The 19,061-nt window shown below is 37.9% G+C and overlaps 1 protein-coding gene and 1 long non-coding RNA gene across 2 annotated transcripts; both read left to right on the top strand.

Moving 5' to 3' along the window:
* Positions 1–3,333: 3,333 nt before the first annotated feature.
* LOC106868080 (uncharacterized) lies at positions 3,334–8,573 on the top strand. The gene is made up of 2 exons (XR_001409219.3): positions 3,334–7,090; positions 8,209–8,573. It is a non-coding gene; the product is annotated as an uncharacterized LOC106868080 (long non-coding RNA).
* An 8,023-nt stretch (positions 8,574–16,596) lies between these two features.
* Positions 16,597–18,390, top strand: LOC149135056 (uncharacterized). The gene has a single exon (XM_089353466.1). It carries the CDS (start codon positions 16,597–16,599, stop codon positions 18,388–18,390), a length of 1,794 nt encoding a protein of 597 aa, XP_089209592.1.
* The last annotated feature ends 671 nt before the right edge of the window (positions 18,391–19,061 follow it).

The following is a 19,061-nucleotide window of genomic DNA, read 5'->3' as shown; positions in this document are numbered from 1 at the left end:
GACAATCTTGCAAATATTTTACTGAGTAGCCTGTTATTGCCTAGCAATTTTCACAATATAATGCCTTTAGTTCAATTTCTTTTAATTCTATGTCAGACCATGTCTTCTCTGATGGATAGGCTTCTTGATCAGTGTAATGAAAGTGACTTTACATTAAGATGTGCACACAAAGTTTGACGTCATATGTTTGTGATGTATGACATAACAAATACACATAGTAATGGCTGTGCCCAGTGTCATGTCATAATTTACATGGTAAGGTGGTGAGCTGGCAGAAACCTTAGCACGCCAGGTGAAATGCTTAGCAGTATTTCTGAGTTCTGAGTTCAAATTCTGCCGAGGTTGACTTTTCCTTTCAGCCCTTTGGGATTGATAAATTAGGTACCAGTTGCATACTAGGGTCGATCTAATTGACTGGCCCCCTTCCCAAAAATTTCGGGTCTTGTGCCTAGAGTAGAAAAGAAATAATTTACATAGTGTTAGAAAAGGGATTGAATAATCACCCAAATGGATCAGATAAGAAGCATGAATGAGCTTAATCTTGAAGGCAATGTAGCCAAGAACTGGAATCGCAGGTAAATCATAGAGTGTGAAGTGTGCTACTCTACTACACGTGGTGGGAGAGGCCACAATTTAAGTGAATAACTCTTTTGAGTTGAGTGAGGAAGTGGATAGCAAGAATTACGACAAAGTGAAGCAAAAGTTTCAGGAATTCTGTGAACCGAAGAAAAATCTGACGATTGAGAGACATGCATTTTTCGCACGATCTCAAAAACCAGGTGAGACAATTGATCAGTATGAGACAGATTTAAAGAATAAATCTAGAACTTGTGAGTTTCGGACATGGGCTCATTAAAGACAGAATTGGCTTTGAAATTGTTAGTGATAGCCTCAGAATGCAGTTACTGAGAGAGCATGATTTTGATTTAGAAAAAATTGTACAGATGTGTAGGGCTACAGAAATCAGTGCATAAAAATTGAAAGTTCTTAATGATGAATAGTCAACCATATCTAAAGAAATCAATGCCATGAATGCCAGTAGGGGTCCAAGAAGAAAGTATGAACCTAGAGGTAGAACAAAAGAATGCCCTCAATTTAGACAGTGTGGTTACAAACATGCTAAAGATAAGTGTCCAGCTGCAAGAAAAGTTTGTGACAAATGCAGTGGTAAACATCATTTTGCCAGCATGTGTAAAACTAGCATACCATCTAGGCATAACAGACAAGACACTAGAGAGAGAAAACAAAAATGTTCAGTTGACAATTCTGAAGAAATTGAAGAATTATTCATTAGACAGATGACCACCAATGAAGACGATGAAGACTGATAAGCGACTTTGTTAATCAACAAGAAACCAGTGAAAGTCAAACTGGATACAGGTGCACAGTGCAATATCATTTCCAAATCAATGTTCGACAGTTTGAATTTGAAGAATAAGGAACTGTTAAGATCAAAAGTGAAATTTGTGTCATACTTTGAAGAAAAGCAATTCCCACTTGGACAGATAGAACTATTAGTATCAAGTGAAATCAGTGGCACTTCAAATGAAGTACTATTCCAGGTTGTGGAGGAAAACCACTCAAGTATTCTGGGAAGAAAAACCTGTGAGAAATTGAAGTTGGTACAGTGAGTTCACAACATTCTGAAAGTGAATACAGACATACTGGGAGAATATCCAGAGCTGTTCCAAGGACTCAGATGCATACTGGGAGAACAGCATGGACAAAATCACACCTGTGGTACACTTGCCAAGAAAGGTACCTGCTGCTTTGATAGACAAAGTACAAGCAGAACATAATTGAATGACCAAGCTTGGAGTTGTTGTTAAAGAGACTCAACCCACAAACTGGGTTAATAGCATGGTGATAGTCATGAAACCAAGCAAGATTAAAATCTGTATAGACCCCCAAAAAATCTCAATTGTGCCATAAAAAGAGAACATTATCCTATCAGAACTGTTGAGGAAATTATATCACAAATGCCAGGTGCCAAGCTGTTCACCATTCTTGATGCAGAGTCTGGATGTTGACAGATGCAACCTGATGAAAGCAGTTCCAAGTTGTGTACCTTCAATACTTCATTCAGTAGATAATGATTCACTCAGCTACCTTTCGGAGTGAAGTTGTCACCCGAGGTATTTCAGAGAACAATGTCACAGATCCTAGAAGGTTTATCAGGCACAGAATATATTGTTAATGACATTTTGGTGTGGGGTACAGACATCAAGCAACATGATGAAAGATTGCATGCCATTCTGAACAGAATACAGTCAAGTGACCTGAAATTGAATGCAAAGAAATGCAAGCTGAGAATGACGGAGGTCATATATGTAGGGCATCTTCTCTCTGACAAAGGACTGAAGCCAGATCCTGAAAAGGTGAAAGCTATCCAAGAAATGCTGGAGCCTGAAAACAAAATAGATCTGATGAAATTCTTTGGTATGATACAGTATCTGGGAAAGTTCATGCCAAATCTCTCTAGTGAAATTGCAGCTCTACAAGAGTTATTGCCGAAGGACATTGCATGGCACTGGGAAGAAAGACAGCAAACATGTTTCAAGAATTTGAAACAAAGAGTGACAAAGACTCCAGTACTACTATGTTGAATTTCAAGTTAAACAAGTTGAACTGTGTTCATTGCTAGAAAGCATATTTCATTATTCCTTCCACGTTTGAAGAAGTTAAAAGATTATTTTCTTAATGGAAAAAAATTTAAAAGATCATTCATGGACAGTTAAATTTAAAGAAGATATAGTCATGGTCTTTGAAGAAAGTTGCTTTATCAGAAAGATAGTTTAAGTTCCAAATATTGCCATAACTGAAACTTAGTGCGTATATTTATCTTGCAATGTTTGTATAGAAGGTTGATATAATGAATCCAATTTTGTGATTCCTTTATTCCTGAAAAAATTTAGAAATATATTACCAAGGTTTAAAGTTTGATAATTTTTACCGAATTAGAAAATAGGATGTGGAAGCTAGCAAAATGAAAGTAATAGACATCGAAGACGAAGTTTTAAACAAAATGAAAGCAAAACTACTACGTCGAAAATTGTAAGAAGTTTTAGACAAAATGAAAGTGAAATATTGTAAGGACGAATGTTGTAAAAAGTTTTAATAAGTTTCAATAAATAAGGTCATGTGAAACAGTCGAATGGGCATAGATAATTTACATAGAGCTAAATGCTCTTGATATTGCATAACATGTAATATCAAGAAAGAGGGAGAGAGAGAGAGAGAGAAAGAAAAAGAGAGAGAGGGCGGGGTAGTAGCATGAGTGAGAGGTATACATATACAGAGAGAAAGAGAGAGAAAGATAAAGAATGCGGAAAATATACATGTAGAGAAGGGGAAGGCATAAAAGACAGAGAAAGCCTGATAGAGAGAGAGAGAGAGAGAGAGAGAGAGAGAATAGATTTGGTGATCTAAAAGTTGAGTCATTTCTCGTAGAAAATTATATTTTTTTAATTACTAATGATCGAAAGCCTTACTGTCGAGACGCTGATTTCGAAAATCAAATACATTTTCCCCGAAACGCACCGTTTTGGAGCGTTTCCGTGATATGCACACATACATAGGCTTTCATTTATATTGCTGATACGAGATGAAAACTGTCACATTAACAGAAAAACATAACACTCATTGTTATATGAAACGAAACATATTTAATATAATATGAAAACCGTACATATTTTTTTATATACATTTTTCTGTACCCCTTTCTACAGCACTAAGCACCCAGTGCCCTTCATGCTACTCTCCTCGGTAATATTTCCGATGCATATATTTTGATTCATCTATTTTTACAGTAACCGGACATCCTACACCGAATTGCTGTGGATGCGCTTCCGAGTGCTGCTAACACACATTTCTTAGGAAATTACATCGTAGCGGTAATTCGAAACCCTAACCGCTGGATAACCGGTCAGACAACATGAGCAAACCGCCACATTTTCTATGAAGTAACCAGTCAGTATTAAGCTGTTGCATGATTTGGTATTCTAAAATATTCTTTCCTTATTTCATCAAATTTGCCATAAAGGCTTTTTTACATAGATAGAAGCAAATGCTGACTGGACAACAACACAAATGAAATGAATGATGAGCAAAATAATGATATTGATGAGGGAAGCAGACGACGCCCACCAATGGATGCTTCCCGAAAACATTGTTCTTCTCTTCTCCTTTACAAAACCATTTGAGGCTATAAACCTCTATCTACAATTCACTGGGACACAAGTTCCTTTCAAATGAGACACCAAACCTGTTACATTTTTCACAAATGGACTCCATGTCCTTACAAAACGAGGCACATAAATTTAAAGATATCCTCGGGGAAGGAGTTCATTATCCTGTACAAATCGGTTTCCCCTATGCCCTCCGTAGTCACCTGCGGAGGCCAATCAGGGTCCTCAGTACAGGACAGAACCCCTTCCCTCCGGCCTTTTTTTTCACCTTCTTTACAAAGTTTTCTAAAGTCCCTCCCCTGTGAAAGAGTATTACAAATTCATCGTCTGTCACATAGGAAAGGGCCACAGTTTCTTCCGTCGGTAGCGCAATTCCCAGCGACGGGGTTTCGAGACATGCCGGCAGTGTGTTAGTAACTGCCGGCAATGCCCCGTTTTTCTTTTTTTTTTCTTTTGTCACGAGAGGTCGTAGTTCTTCTGTTTTGTACTCAACTGTACATGGAAGTAAGTTTACTGGATCTTTTAGAATATTAAAAACCATTTGAATGCTCGAAGGTTCAACGCTAGTGTTGTTACTATTATGTCACAATTGAATACATTTAAAAAGAAATAAAGTTCATAATATCTGAGTTGGAACTTCTCGTTGCTATAAAAGAGTGTTTTCTGTAATAAATAAGGTGTGGTCAGATGAGCGGGGCAGTATACTAGAATCTACTACGAAAAGCGTTCTGATGACTAAACGAAACATCTCATTAAGCAGCTGAGAATTTCATTTGGTAAAGCCAAATATAGTAATGAGTGTTTTTTCCTTTTTTTTTAGAAAGTTTCAAGTGGAAAATATAAATAAAATACTTCTCATTATATAAAGTATTACTCGACATTTACCATGTATACTTAGTTTGATTTACTTATAAATGTTACTGGTCTACTTGACAATATTGTGCTGTTATGAAAACAAAAGTTGCTTTGCACATCTATTTCTGTTCACTTTATCTCTCTCTTTGTCCCTTACCCTGACTCTTAATCTTGTACATGATAAAGACATCATACGTCTTGACAGATCGAAATTGTTGGACAATGTAGACAATAAAGATTTGAATTGATCAAGTCATTCATTGTGGAATTCCTGCTAAGAATGTGGCAAATATCAGACGACATTAACCCTTAAACGGCTGACATCATTAACCGATGGATTTTTCATTAGACAAACAGCAGACCTCATCAACTGATGTTTCAAAAATTTTACTTAGGTCCAGTCATCATCAATTGGCTCTCGAGTGCCCGACTTCCTTAAATACACCTACGCATAAGCAGCCCTTATCTGTGGGAGAAATTAAGTTGCAAATGAAATATTTATGCAGCGATGACGACTATTTATTTCCTCATTTTCCTTCGTCATCAGATGAAGTAGACGATACTTATGATGTTCGAGATAGTTTAGAAGAAAGTTCTGTATGAAAAAAGTACATAAATTTTTCTCCATTTGTACATTCGTTTGACAACACTGCAGAAATTTCAATTGCGTGCCTTAATTTTTATTATCTAAGAGAATTAAGATATTTTCATTGTGTTTGTACTTATTTAAAGTGAAAATATGAGTAAAAACGATCCATTTTTGTTTTTTGCTCGTTTGGCACACTTATTCACGTAACCTTCTCCCACTATTCAAGGGTTAAGAGACTCTCCATAGTTAAACATAGTTAGACAGGCAAATTAAGTCGGTGTTGAGCTACTGAAGGCTAGTTTCGAAAAACCAAAAAGATTTCCCAGGGCAAGTAATGAAAATAAAGGAAATATTCATGCCAATCACGAAGTTTCAAAACATATGGAATGTTTGTCAAAAAGAATATTTACCGACATTGTTTGTTGCGAAAGGAAATTTATATTTGCTTATATCAGCCTGTTTGTAATAGAGTTCAAATGATGAGTAGAAGAAATCTCCATAGATGTTGAAACTTATTTAAGGGATACTTGCAGTTAATCGAAATTTTTTTTTCACTAGCGCTTAACGAGAGCAAAAGACTTGAGAAATATTGCTTAATATGGAATTATGCAGGAGCGACCATTAGATTAAAAAATGTTTGAAGATTTATTGAAAAAGGCTGAAATGGAAGTTTATGTACCAAAGCTAAGAGGCATCTCAACTGATGGGGCATCGATAATTGTGGCAAAGAAGAAAGACATCATGACATTGCTGCAAGGATAAATGGTAAACCTCGAAACCGCGCCCAAGCTTCCTGAACTTCAATTATCAATCAAAAGTTATGTGTCAAGTCTTTGAAATCAAGGAATATCATGAACATTGTTGAGAAAATAGTGACAATCCTCTCTCATCAATTAAATCGTGATCAAATTTAGAAGTTTTTGTTGGAAACAGAATATGGAAACCGGGCTTATTTCTGCAATATGCGATAACTTAACCGAAGGTCAAGTAGGGGAATGGGTATTTGCGTTACACAAAGAAGTGGCAGTAAAACTTGCAAAGCTAAAATGCGGATACTCTGAAAGGGCTAAAGACAGATACCTTCCTTTTTGGCCGAGACTTCATCAACTTCTTCAAATTCTACTTAGGGAAATATTGCCTTCCAGCAATTTGTTGAAAGGTGGGTGAATGTGGCAAAAATGGTCCGAGTGAACAGGCCTGCTCTGAGCATGCGACTATAGATTGAGGGAAGAGGACGAAGGGAGGGAACTTGTCTTTGTGCTCAGAGTGACAGTGGTTTTGTCAAATTTCCTTGAGCAGCCTTCGGAAATCTCTCTTTTTTAAGGAAAGTTTTTCTGCTCTGAATTTTTTGTTTCTTTTTTTTTTGTTACTTTACTATTTACAGGCTTTTATGTAACTCCACATTGCAGCGTCTTTGTACCGTCCTCGCCCATTTTGCAAACCTTTGGGTGTTAATGAAGTAATTATTATTATTATTATTATTATTATTATTATTATTATTGTTGTTGTTGTTGTTGTTGTTGTTGTTGTTGCAGGCTGGCAAAATTGTTAGCACGTCAGGTAAAATGTTTAGCGGCATTTTGTCCGTCTTGCGCTCTGAGTTCAAATGCCGTCAGGGTCAACTTTGCCTTTCATCCTTTCGGGATCGATAAAATAAGTACCAGAAGGATACTGGGATCGATGTAATTGACTTAACCCTTCGCCCCAAATTGCTGACCTTGTGCCAAAATATGAAATCCTTATTATTATTATTATTATTATTATTATTATTATTATTATTATTATTATTATTATTATTGCATAAGGTGGCAAGCTAGCAGAATCGTTAGTACGCCGGACAAAATGCTTAGCGGTATTTCGCCTATCGCTACGTTTTGAGTTTAAATTCTGCCGAGATCGACTTTGCCTCTCATCCTTTCGGTGTCGATAAATTAAGTACCAGTTGCGTACTGGAGTCGATGTAATCGACTGGCCCTCACCCCCAAAATTTCAGGCCTTGTGCTTATTAGTAGAAAGGATTAATAGTGAATGAGAGAGCAATGCATGCCATGAAAGTGACACCGAGGTACAAATATCTCAAGCCTAATATATCCACCATGACGGTGCTGCTTTGGCGTGTGCTCTTCAAGGGAGATTACTTTAGGTTACTTTTAGTTTGCTTTTCAATTTCTAAAGACTCGTAAGATGTTCATTATTTACATTATTTACATTTGACGGATATTTGTCCTCAATTTGTTTGTTGTTAACACAACATTTCGGCTGATATACCCTCCAGCCTTCATCAGGTGTCTTGGGGGAAATTCGAACATGGGTTCTCATTCCTAAGGTATTTTTCGATGTTGTTGTTGTTGTTATTATTATTATTATTATTATTATTATTATTATTATTATTATTATTCAGTAGTTTTATTTTTATAACGTACTTTCACTTCACTACCGAGCGCAGCTCTGTGCGCCTTGGGTATGTGCTGTGGTTTGCTGTGGTGCTCTTATGTTTACTGTATTGAAAGTGTTTTTATTATTATTATTATTATTATTATTATTATTATTATTATTATTATTATTATTATTATTCAGGTCACTGTTGGAATCGAACAAACTACTGCTCTGTTACAATATAAAGATAGAAGCTGAACACAATGTAGAATTAAACACAATATTGTTTACAGACGGATTAACAAAATTAAGTTGATTTTGCAATGAAGCACAAAACAATGTCAGTAAAAGATTTCAATAATGAACTTTTCTCTAAGTTGGAAATATCAAATCGACTGTTTACTATGAACTCTGCAGAGTTAATAGCCAAGTATATCGAGGTCAAACACCGCCACCACCTACATGTCTACTGTTGATTGAAAATGTTAATAGCGTAAAGCAGCAGCCGTTTTAACTGAAAGATACTATTACAAATATTTTACGAATAATAGTTGTTTTATCGTTCATATCTTTTGCTCTTTGTTGTTTATTGTGCATATTGCATCTCGAAATAGTGGAATTAGTATTATTTAGCAAGTTTTATCACTTACACCTGTTGACACAAACGTTGTTTTGTTACATTGTTTATTTATAGTGTGACGTATGGTTTTGCATGTAAGTTGTAGTCGAAGTAGTAGTTGTTTACTTGTCAGTTCTGCAAGCCGAGTTTATTCTGCAGGTCATGCTGCTCTAGGATTTGACACAAATAAGGAAAACAAAAGTTGAAAGCTGTCACTGTATTGAATGAGAGAGAGAGAGAGAGAGAGAGAGAGAGAGAGAGAGAGAGAGAGAGAGAGAGAGAGATGCTTTAAACAGAGATGAAAAAAATTGAAAATTATTCATGCAGTTTTCGTTTTTACTGGTTCTCAGAATTTGCCCATATTTACATTTAAAATGACAATGCTAGAAAGAAACTGAAGATCTTATGAAAATTTAACTACAGACATATGGCTCCTGCGGAAAGACTTCCTCTCCCTCCCCCCATTTCCGCCCCCATTTTTTTTTTGCCAAAAACCCCCGTTTTCGGATACGGAGATTCCGGAAAATTACCAAAAATAGGCATTTGGAAATTTCGCCCCCCTCCCCCAACTTTCTTCATTGCTGACTCTTTTCCCTAACCGTAACCGTAACCCTAAACCTAACCCTAAAACCCTAATCCTAACCCCAACCCTAAAACCCTGACCCTAAAACCCTAACCCTAACCTTAACCCTAACTACAAAAATTTTGGGAAATTTTTTCAGAATCATAATCTCCGTATTTTTCCGCATATTTTGAAAAAAAAAAGAGAGAAAAATTCTGAAAAAAGTAGCCGTACACTGCATGGAGAGGAGGAGGTGCATTTTTTCTTTTTAAATTGAAATTTTACAAAAATTTTGGAAATTTTTTCAGAATCATAATCTCCGTATTTTACCGCATATTAAAAAAATAAAAAATTTCTGAAAAAAGTTTAAAAAATGATGAAATTAGGGGCGGGGGGTAATTTCAACATGCCGATTTTTGCCAATTTTTTTGCATATTCGCATTCTCCGTAACCGAAAACGGGGGTTTGTCTAAAAAAAAAAAAGGGTGAGGGGTTGGGGGTACAAAAGGAAGTCTTGCCGGCTCCTGCTTTAAAGACGATAAAAAATATTAGGGAGAACAGGTATACATATAGAAGGCGATTGTGGGCATACAGATGTTCATAATTTGCACAGACTTGCTGTGGCAGTTGTGGGCGTCCATGAGGAACCTGGAGACTTCAGGCCAAATATAGCTATAAACAGAAACCTCGACAACATCTTTCGATGAGAAAATGGTAATTTGGTTTCTTTTAATTGCGCTACGACAAACATTACAAGTCAAATAAAGCAAACTTGCATTACATATGTATATGACAGCTAAAGCTCTCCAGGTAGCAAGTGTCACGGCTTAGAATCCATGAAGCATTTGTAAGACAGCAGAAGCTACTAAAACCCAAAGACAAAGCTTCACATTCAGCGTCTAAAAAATAGTATCATCCACTCAAGAATAATATCTATGTATCCGGAACGGTATGTGAAGGCGCATGGTTCAGTGGTTAGAGCTTCGGGCTCACAATAATAAAATATTGAGTTCGATTCCCGGACCGGGCTGTGTGGTTTGTTCTCGAGCAAGTCACTTTATTTCACGTTACTCCAGTTCACTTAGCTGTAGAAATAAGTTGCGACGTCACTGGTGCCAAGCTGTATCGGCCCCTTTGCCTTTCCCTTGGATAACAACAGTGGGATGGAGAGGTGAGGCTGGTATGCATGGGTGATTGTTGATCTTCCATAAAAACCAACCTTGCCCAAGCTTTTGTTTCGAAGTGGGGCTTTCTAGGTGCAAACCCATGATCATTCTTGACCGAAGGGTGTCTTTGCCCTTTATCTGGAATGGTGCTACTACTGCTGCATCCTGGATAGTATACCGAATATGGTATTCTTATTTCTGCTTCTTTGTTTTAGCAAACTGTGGGTCACATTAATCCAAACCCACTTTATGCGACTTATAATGCTTTGAATCATATTTCTGCTTGACCAGGGATGGTTCTGGAAGATCTAACAACTACAATCCACATGTTTCATCCATCTCTTTTCGGCTTCCTACCCATATTGTCTCTTACTCCGAGACCCTGTATGGAATCATTTCTTAAAGACCTTTCTTTCAAGAACTGCAAACCTAATGAATTCCCTCCTTGTATTCCTGAACTTCAACTCCGTCAATCTTTCCATTCTTCGGAGTCTACAACGGTCATAACTGCCACCTGTCCTTCCCGGACTATATTTAATACAGTCTACCATTACTCTCAGCAACATAAAAATACTACACATACGCTCCACACACACACACACAAACACACACAAACACACACACACACACACACACACACACACACACACACACACACACATACACACACACACAATCTAGAAATACTGCTGCATCTGCATCCTCCCTCTCACTGGGAAAACAGAACAAAAAACTCGCTCACACAATAGCTTCATCAGCCCTCAAGCAACGTTGAGTTCACCCTGCCTGTGCCACTTTATTGAATGACCACAATAAAGTTTTTATTCAAGTAAAGCTGTAATTGCAAGTAGTCCTGTACATCCAGAAACCCTATTCGACTGAATAACGAAAGCTGAACCGCGCTAAATATTGATATATATAAATGGAGTTAAACGCAGGTGTTATTCAAATTCTTTTACTTCCGATATGTTTCGAAGACAACATTGGTATTATTCCAGAAGTAATAAAATGGTGTAAAACAATGCAATCTTCTTATGTATGTATGTATGTATGTTTTTGGGTGCAGTTATAATGATTTCAAATCTTCGCACAAAACCAGCTATTTCCTCTCAGGGGAAGGGGTTAAGTTGATTACATCGACCTCAGGGTTCAACTGGTACTTATTTTATCGACTCCGAAAAGAGGAAAGGCAAAGTTGACCTTGGCGGAATTTGAACTCAAAGAAGGACGAAATGCCGCTAAGCATTTACCCCCGGCGTGCTAACAATTCTGCCAGCTTGTAATTAGAAAAAAAAAAAAGGAACCCAAACCAAAAAATAATTTTGCATTTATCTGAGTACAAATTTATTATTTTCATACAATTTATTTACACACGCACACGCACACGCACACACACACGCACGCACACGCACACTTGCACCTCCCCACACACATTGTGTGTGTGGCAGATGCACTAATTGTAAATGCTGTCTGCGTTTAGAAGCCACCTGCAGATGTATCTTTTTGTTCTCTTTGGGAGATCTGTTCTACGAAGCCAGCTGCATTTGTTATAAAAGTCAATATAATGTTACCATAATGTTATATAGTAACCAGTAGCCTCTGCAGCAGGGAGTCTCTATGTAGGAGTCCGATCTGCTAGAAATAGCAACCGAATCTCTCTAAAGTCATACTTAATTTTTTTTCTTTCTAAGAGAATGATTTAGATAATATAGTTAAAGATAAACTGTATTTGAAAAGATGAGATGGTCATGACTAGAATGTCTTTCCTGATAGGTCGGTTCTTTAACGACTGACCTGTAAGCTAAAATACAACAGCAGATGACGTGCAAAAAACAAGCTGAGCAGTGGAGAGAACGCGACATATCTAGACCGCTGCACCAAGTACGATTCATTACAGCTGAATAGACTTGTAGGTTATGCCTATGCGTTCAGTAGAACTGACCTGGGACAATTGGAAAATATATCGTATTTGTCGGCGTATAAATCGTACTCATATTTAACGAGTATATTTTGTAGAATAATAAGTTTTAGTATGTTTCACTTCACGGTCACAGGGAAATATTTTAATATGTTTTTCTGGGAAAAATGTATGAACATATATGATTTTGTACATGTAATTACAATTACAATATTGTGAAAGTATGGAGGCGTGTGACCTAGTTGTTAGGGGTGTTGGACTCGCAATTCTAAGGTTGTGGTTTCAATTCCTGGACTTAACGATGCGTTGTGTTCTTCAGCAAAACACGCGAAACACTTCATTTCATGTTGCCCCAGTCTAATGGACCGGCGTCCTGCTCAGAGAGCAGGGAAATAAAGCCGCCACGGAAACCGGGAAATCGGCCCTTCGGCAAGGATCTCGTACTGGAATACAGTATGAAACCTTCTTTTGATTTGAGCTTTATTGGATGTTTACTCTTTTACTTTTTTACTTGTTTTAGTCATTTGACTGCGGCCATGCTGGAGCACCGCCTTTTAGTCGAGAAAATCGACCCCAGGACTTATTCGTTGTAAGCCTAGTACTTATTCTATCGGTCTCTTAATGCCGAACCGCTAAGTGACGGGGACATAAACACACCAGCATCGGTTGTCAAGCGATGGTGGGAGGACAAACACCGACACACACACACACACACACACACATATATATATATACGACGGGCTTCTTTCAGTTTATTCAATTATTTATCCAAATAAATATTTTAAGACAATAAGTCCAATGTTAATAAAATTAATAGAATAGACAACGCATCGAAATAACATCATATTACTCTATTGATTTCTAGTCGAGTGACATTTAGTTTTATTGAATTGAGAGAGAGAGAGAGAGAGAGAGAGAGAGAGAGAGAGAGAGAGAGAAAGATATATATATATATATATATATATATATATATATATATATAGAGAGAGAGAGAGAGAGAGATGCAAAAGGATTATTTGATTAATTTCGAATTGATTTCTAATAATGGCATACAACCACAAATATTGGCGGAAGGATATGTTTAGTGAGTAAATTTCAGAGTTTGATGAGTGATACGATTTATCTTATCGACCCTCGAAAAATAATGAACAAAGTCTTCTCTGACAGAAGTCGAACTGTGAACTCAAAAAAAGTACAGGAGAATTATATGAATATAAGTGAATTCTCAGCAACAGTAGAACTACAGCGCTTTCTGAATTTCTAGTTGGAGTCATTTCAAATACACGGTTAGAAAGAAGCATTTCTCATTCGTTCCCGCTTAAAAAGAAACCGATTTAATTGTCGAAGTGGGGAAAAGGCGGCAAGCTTGTTGAATTACAAGAGCGCCAGAAAAACATAAGTTGCGGTTGCAGTACTTCTCATGTGCTGTAATGCTACAATAATGTTATTATAGTAACAATAAGCATCAGCAGTGGGGAATCTCTTGGTAGTAGCCCGACCTGCTAGAAATAGCAACCAAATCTCACACTGATTTAAAAAAAGATAAAGGAATGACATTAACAATATAGTCGGAGATAAATTTATTTGAAAAGATGAGAATGTCATGACTAGAATGTTTTTGATTTTAGGTGAGTTCATTTGCAATTGACCTGGAGTTAAAACAACAAAAACAATAGAAGTAGCTGCAATATGTGGACAGGAACAAACTAAGCAGTGGAGAGAATGTAACGTGTCTAGACAATTTCACTGCACCACATACGATTCATTACTGCATTGTCAGAGTGCACTTTATGAATCTAAGATAAGCTGAGACAAAATATAACAACAGATTTGTATGCAATGCCTTAGTTTAGTCGACTACTTACATGACCGAAGCTTACCTAATCGAATAGAATGATACATAGGTTAAACGACTAAAGCATTACAATGTATATTACAATATCATACTATGATATGGCTGCATTAGAAATACTGTGATTAGTAGTACCGACCAACTCGCTCCCCTAAAATTTGTTGATTTTGTGCCTAAATCAGAAACCATTATTTAAAAAGACACTGAGACAACAGAATCATAGGAGTCGGAAAAAATATTTTGCATTATTGGTTCCAGATTCTTACTTTCTAAGCTCAATTCCCACCGAGTTCAACTTTGCTTTTCAACCTTTTGGGATCAAAAAAGTAAAGGGTCTGTCAAATACTGAAGTCAGCGGTATCGATAAGTTTGTCATGAACCTAAACAAGAAATCAATAGTTGAGGGGAAATAACTCAAAGAATTTATGTAAGAGTTACTTCTACTTCTATGAATTACGTCCCTTCTTGATGGAACAAAATCACCTGACAGGCTCGAAATATCAGCCAATTTCCCTCAAATGCCACCCTGCTAACTCAATAATAATAATAATAATGATAATAATAATAATAATAATAATAATAATAATAATAATGATAATGCTGTATCAGACAAACAAGAAAAAAGATGAAGATAGCTGGAATGTCTTTGAGCACAGGTTTGCTCGATCATCAACATCATCATCATCATCATCATCATCAACATCATCATCATCATCATCATCATCATCATCATCATCATCATCATCATCAGCAGCAGCAGCAGTAGCAGCAGCAACAACAACAACAACAACAACAGCAGCAACAACAACAACAACAACAGCAACAACAACTAAAATTCAAGTAAATTGTTAAATAATATTAAAAATTTCTATCGATGAGACATTAAGGCTCCTTTACTACACTTTACTGTCAAAGCAAGGAAAATCAACTGCATATAGATTTGTGTCTCCAGTAAATACGGTAACAACTAGCAATTAGCCGAGATAACAATCAAAAGAGATATCTTCTAGGGAGATTCTTGTCCACTTTTGCTATTTGTTATAGCGTTGATCCCACTTTCTGTAGTTCTATGCAAAGTCAACGCGCACTATGAGTTGAGGAAGAATGGACCTCGTCTCAACAACCTCTTCTTCATGGATAATTTAAAACTGTTCGAAAAAGCAGAGCCTAGAATGGAGAGGCTGGTTGAGACTGTACAGATGTGCAGCAATGATATAGGAATGGAATTCGGGATTTAAAATGTGCAGTGCTCACTTTGAAATGGGGGGAAAAGAGCAGATTGTAGGGGCATAGAACTGCCGAATGGAGAGCGAATGGAACGCTCAGATAATGGTGGGTACAAGTGCCTTGGGATCCTGGAACTGGACATTATCTTGCACAGAGAAATGAAAGACAAGGTTACCGCTGTGTATGTGAAGCGCCTCAAACTTCACTTGAAGTCAAAACTCAGTGCAAGAAACCTTGTGACTGCCATTAACATATGAGCAGTTGCAGTAGTCCACTATAGTGCATCCATTATGAACTGAGATTGATCAATTCAGTCGCACTACCCGAAAGATGATGAAAATACATGGTGTATCTACCCTAAAGCGGACGTATACAGGTTGTACCTGAAGAGGTGTAGAGGTGGATGTAACCTGATTAGCGTACAAGAGTGCATCGACAGTGAAAGAAGAAGCATGACAGAGTATTCTATAAACAGCGAACAAGACCTGCTATAGTATGCTGCTAATGCGGAAGGATTTACCAACAATGGAGTTGAGAGTGCTAATGAATTCCGATCACGAACAGCCAACGAGAGAGATGAAACAGTACTTCGCATGGAATTATATGGTCAGTTTCACCATGAAACTAACAACTTAAAAAACCAGGAAGCATCATGGAGGTGACTCAGCAAGGGTGACCTAAAAAAGAAAACTGAAAGCCTAATCGCTGCCCAGGACAAGGCATTGAATACCAACTCACTGCAACGAACCTCCGCAGAATGCGAGGAAAGAAGGTAGAAAGCTTGGCTCACATTGTGTAAGTCTTGCGCAGGAAGGGTACAAGACACGACAAGATAGTCCAAAACCTTCACTGGTTACTGTGCCAGAAGTATAGATACAAAGTGTTATATGTGCATGCATAGGTATACGTATATATGAATACATCTTCACTAGTAGTACTATTTCGTTAAGCGCATCTACTAAGCAGTATGAACTGTGTTTAAGGCATATACGCACAGCGTGTATCACTCCGCTATAGACACTTTTTGTAAACATGTCAAATAAAGTAAACAAGTAGAAACATAACAATGCCTTCAGTGAGTTGTTTATTATCCCATCAAGAACAAAAGAATACATAACATGGTGGCAGCGATAAATACAAATCGAAAACAGTGCCTTTACAACAAAACACGAAAACAACAAACCTAAAATTTAAGAAACTGAATTTCGCTTCGTCTTCGGACACACAGACACGACGATCAAAAAAATGGCGTTCCCCGTCGCCGTACAGATGAATCTACATCCAACCATGAACTGGGAAGCGGATGATATCGTGGAAGCATTCCAGAAATTCAAACAGAAAACCCAGCTAGCTTTCAAAAGTTTCCTGAAAGGTGCAACTGCCGATGAAAAGGTAAGCTACATCCTTTTATGGACGGGAGAGAAGGGCCTAGACCTATTCAATAGTTGGGACATTTCAGAATCGGATTGCAATAATCCAGACAAACTTTTAAAGAAATTTGAAAGGCACCTAGAGCCCAGATCAAACCATAGAATTCATAGATATGAATTCCAGGGCCTGAAACAATACCCACAAGAAACGACTGACAACTTCCTGTCCAGACTAAAGAATGTTGCCGAGAAGTGCAAATTCAAAGACAAGGACGATAGGATTGTTGATCAACTTATATGGGGGTGTGCTCATAAAGAAGTCCAGAAATCCCTCATCGGTAAGGATGCTCTCCAGTTGGCAGAAGCAGTAGACACTGCAAGAGTATTCGAAGCCACTACCAAACAAATGGCCTCACTCACTCTGCAGACAAACATAACAGGCAGCAGTGTAGATACTGTATCAAAACGTAGGATGAAACATACCCACAAACAGAGAACATGCCAGTACTGTGGTACAGAGCATGAGTTCAATGACAGGAGGAAATGTCCTGCATACGGTACACACTGCAAAGCATGTGGAAAACCCAACCACTGGGGGAAAATGTGCAGACTAGCAAAGTCTCAAAAATATAAGCCCCAATTTTCAAAGTGGAGTGGAAAAAGAAGACAAAGAGATATACATGCCCAACATCTCAAAGAAAATACTTCAGAGGAGGAATTCTTGGCAGTCGGCATAATAAATATAAATGAAATGGGAAATAACAACCAAAAGAAAAATGAGGCATACACAACTATAGAAATTCAGAAGAAGTCAGGCAGGAAACGAACATACATTGATCTGAAGCTGAAGATTGACACTGGAGCCCAGAGTAATATCCTACCTGTCAACCTCTACAAAAAGATGTTCTCAGAACACATGATACATGAGCAGAAAGTCAAAGAAGGAATCCTCACACCAAGTGATATAATCCTCACTGCATTGGGAGGTACCAGGATTCCACAACTGGGCAAAACAACCATCACAGGGACACACAAAGGAAAAACGATCAAGTGTTCCTTTTATGTCACAAAAACAGAGGGACCTGCAATTCTTGGACTTGATACCTGTCGAAAGCTGAATATTGTGTCAATCAACGGTGAAGTGAAGGCAGCTCCAAGCAGGATTGACAGAGATATGCCTATGAAGAACCGACCACCAATCACAAATAAAGAAGAACTGATAAGCATGTACCCAGAATGCTTTGACGATACTGTCAGGTGCTTTGAGAAATGTCGATACCACATAACAGTCGATCCCAATGCCAAACCAATTGTCCACCCACCTCGCCGAGTTCCACTAGAACTAAAAGAGAAGCTGAAGGCAGAGTTGGACAGAATGGAAAAAAAAGAAATAATCACCAAAGTGACACGGCCAACTGACTGGGTGAACTCTATCGTAATCAAAGAAAAACCCAATGGTGCCCTACGAATATGCCTCGACCCAAGAGATCTGAACAAAGCATTAAAACGGGAGTACTACCCAATTCCAACCCTTGAAGAAATCACACCATCATTAGCTGGATCCAAGATATTCAGCAAACTGGATGCCAGTAATGGGTACTGGAATATGAGGATAGACAAAGAATCATCGATGCTAACTACCTTCAACACACCATTTGGCAGATACTGATTCAACCGACTCCCATTTGGACTAAAGGTGAGCCAAGATGTTTTCCAGCGCCAAATAGATGAAACCTACCAAGGCTGCAAGGGAGCAATTGGGATAGCAGACGATATCCAAGTGCATGGCACGAATGAGATCACACATGACTTCAATTTACATGAAGCTGTGGAGAAAACCCGACAAGCAGGTATCAGACTCAATGCAGACAAGTGTGTGATAAAAGCAAAAGAGTGTAAATTCTTTGGAATAATATACTCTGCAGAGGGAGTGAAACCAGACCCCGCTAAAGTGCAAGCCATCAGAGATATCAAAGAACCCAAAGAGAAGAAAGAACTCAGGAGCTTCCTGGGACTCATCAACTACATGGGAGCCTTCATACCCAAGCTGGCCGATCACACTGCAAATCTCCGAGAACTAAATAAAGATGATGTAGAGTTTGATTGGTGTGCTTCACACACACAGGATTTCAACGCAATCAAAAAGCTCATCAGTAAGGAGACAACTCTGCAGTACTATGATAGACGCAAACCAGTAACGCTCCAAGTTGATGCCTCTATGAGAGAAGTTGGCGCAGCATTAATACAAGAAGGTAAACCTATTGCATTTGCCTCAAAAGCTCTCTCGCCCACAGAGACAAGGTATGCGAACATTGAAAGAGAACTCCTGGCAGTAGTATA

The sequence above is a fragment of the Octopus bimaculoides genome, chromosome 6 (assembly GCF_046866305.1).
Source record: "Octopus bimaculoides isolate indiv1 chromosome 6, ASM4686630v1, whole genome shotgun sequence".
NCBI classification, from domain to species: domain Eukaryota; kingdom Metazoa; phylum Mollusca; class Cephalopoda; order Octopoda; family Octopodidae; genus Octopus; species Octopus bimaculoides.
The sequence above is the reverse complement of the archived record's forward strand: the minus strand, read 5'-3'. Positions and strand labels throughout refer to the sequence as shown.

Bases quoted from the DNA above. Each gene is read 5' to 3' on its own strand.
- LOC149135056 (XM_089353466.1), top strand. From the start codon at position 16,597: ATGGCGTTCCCCGTCGCCGTACAGATGAATCTACATCCAACCATGAAC.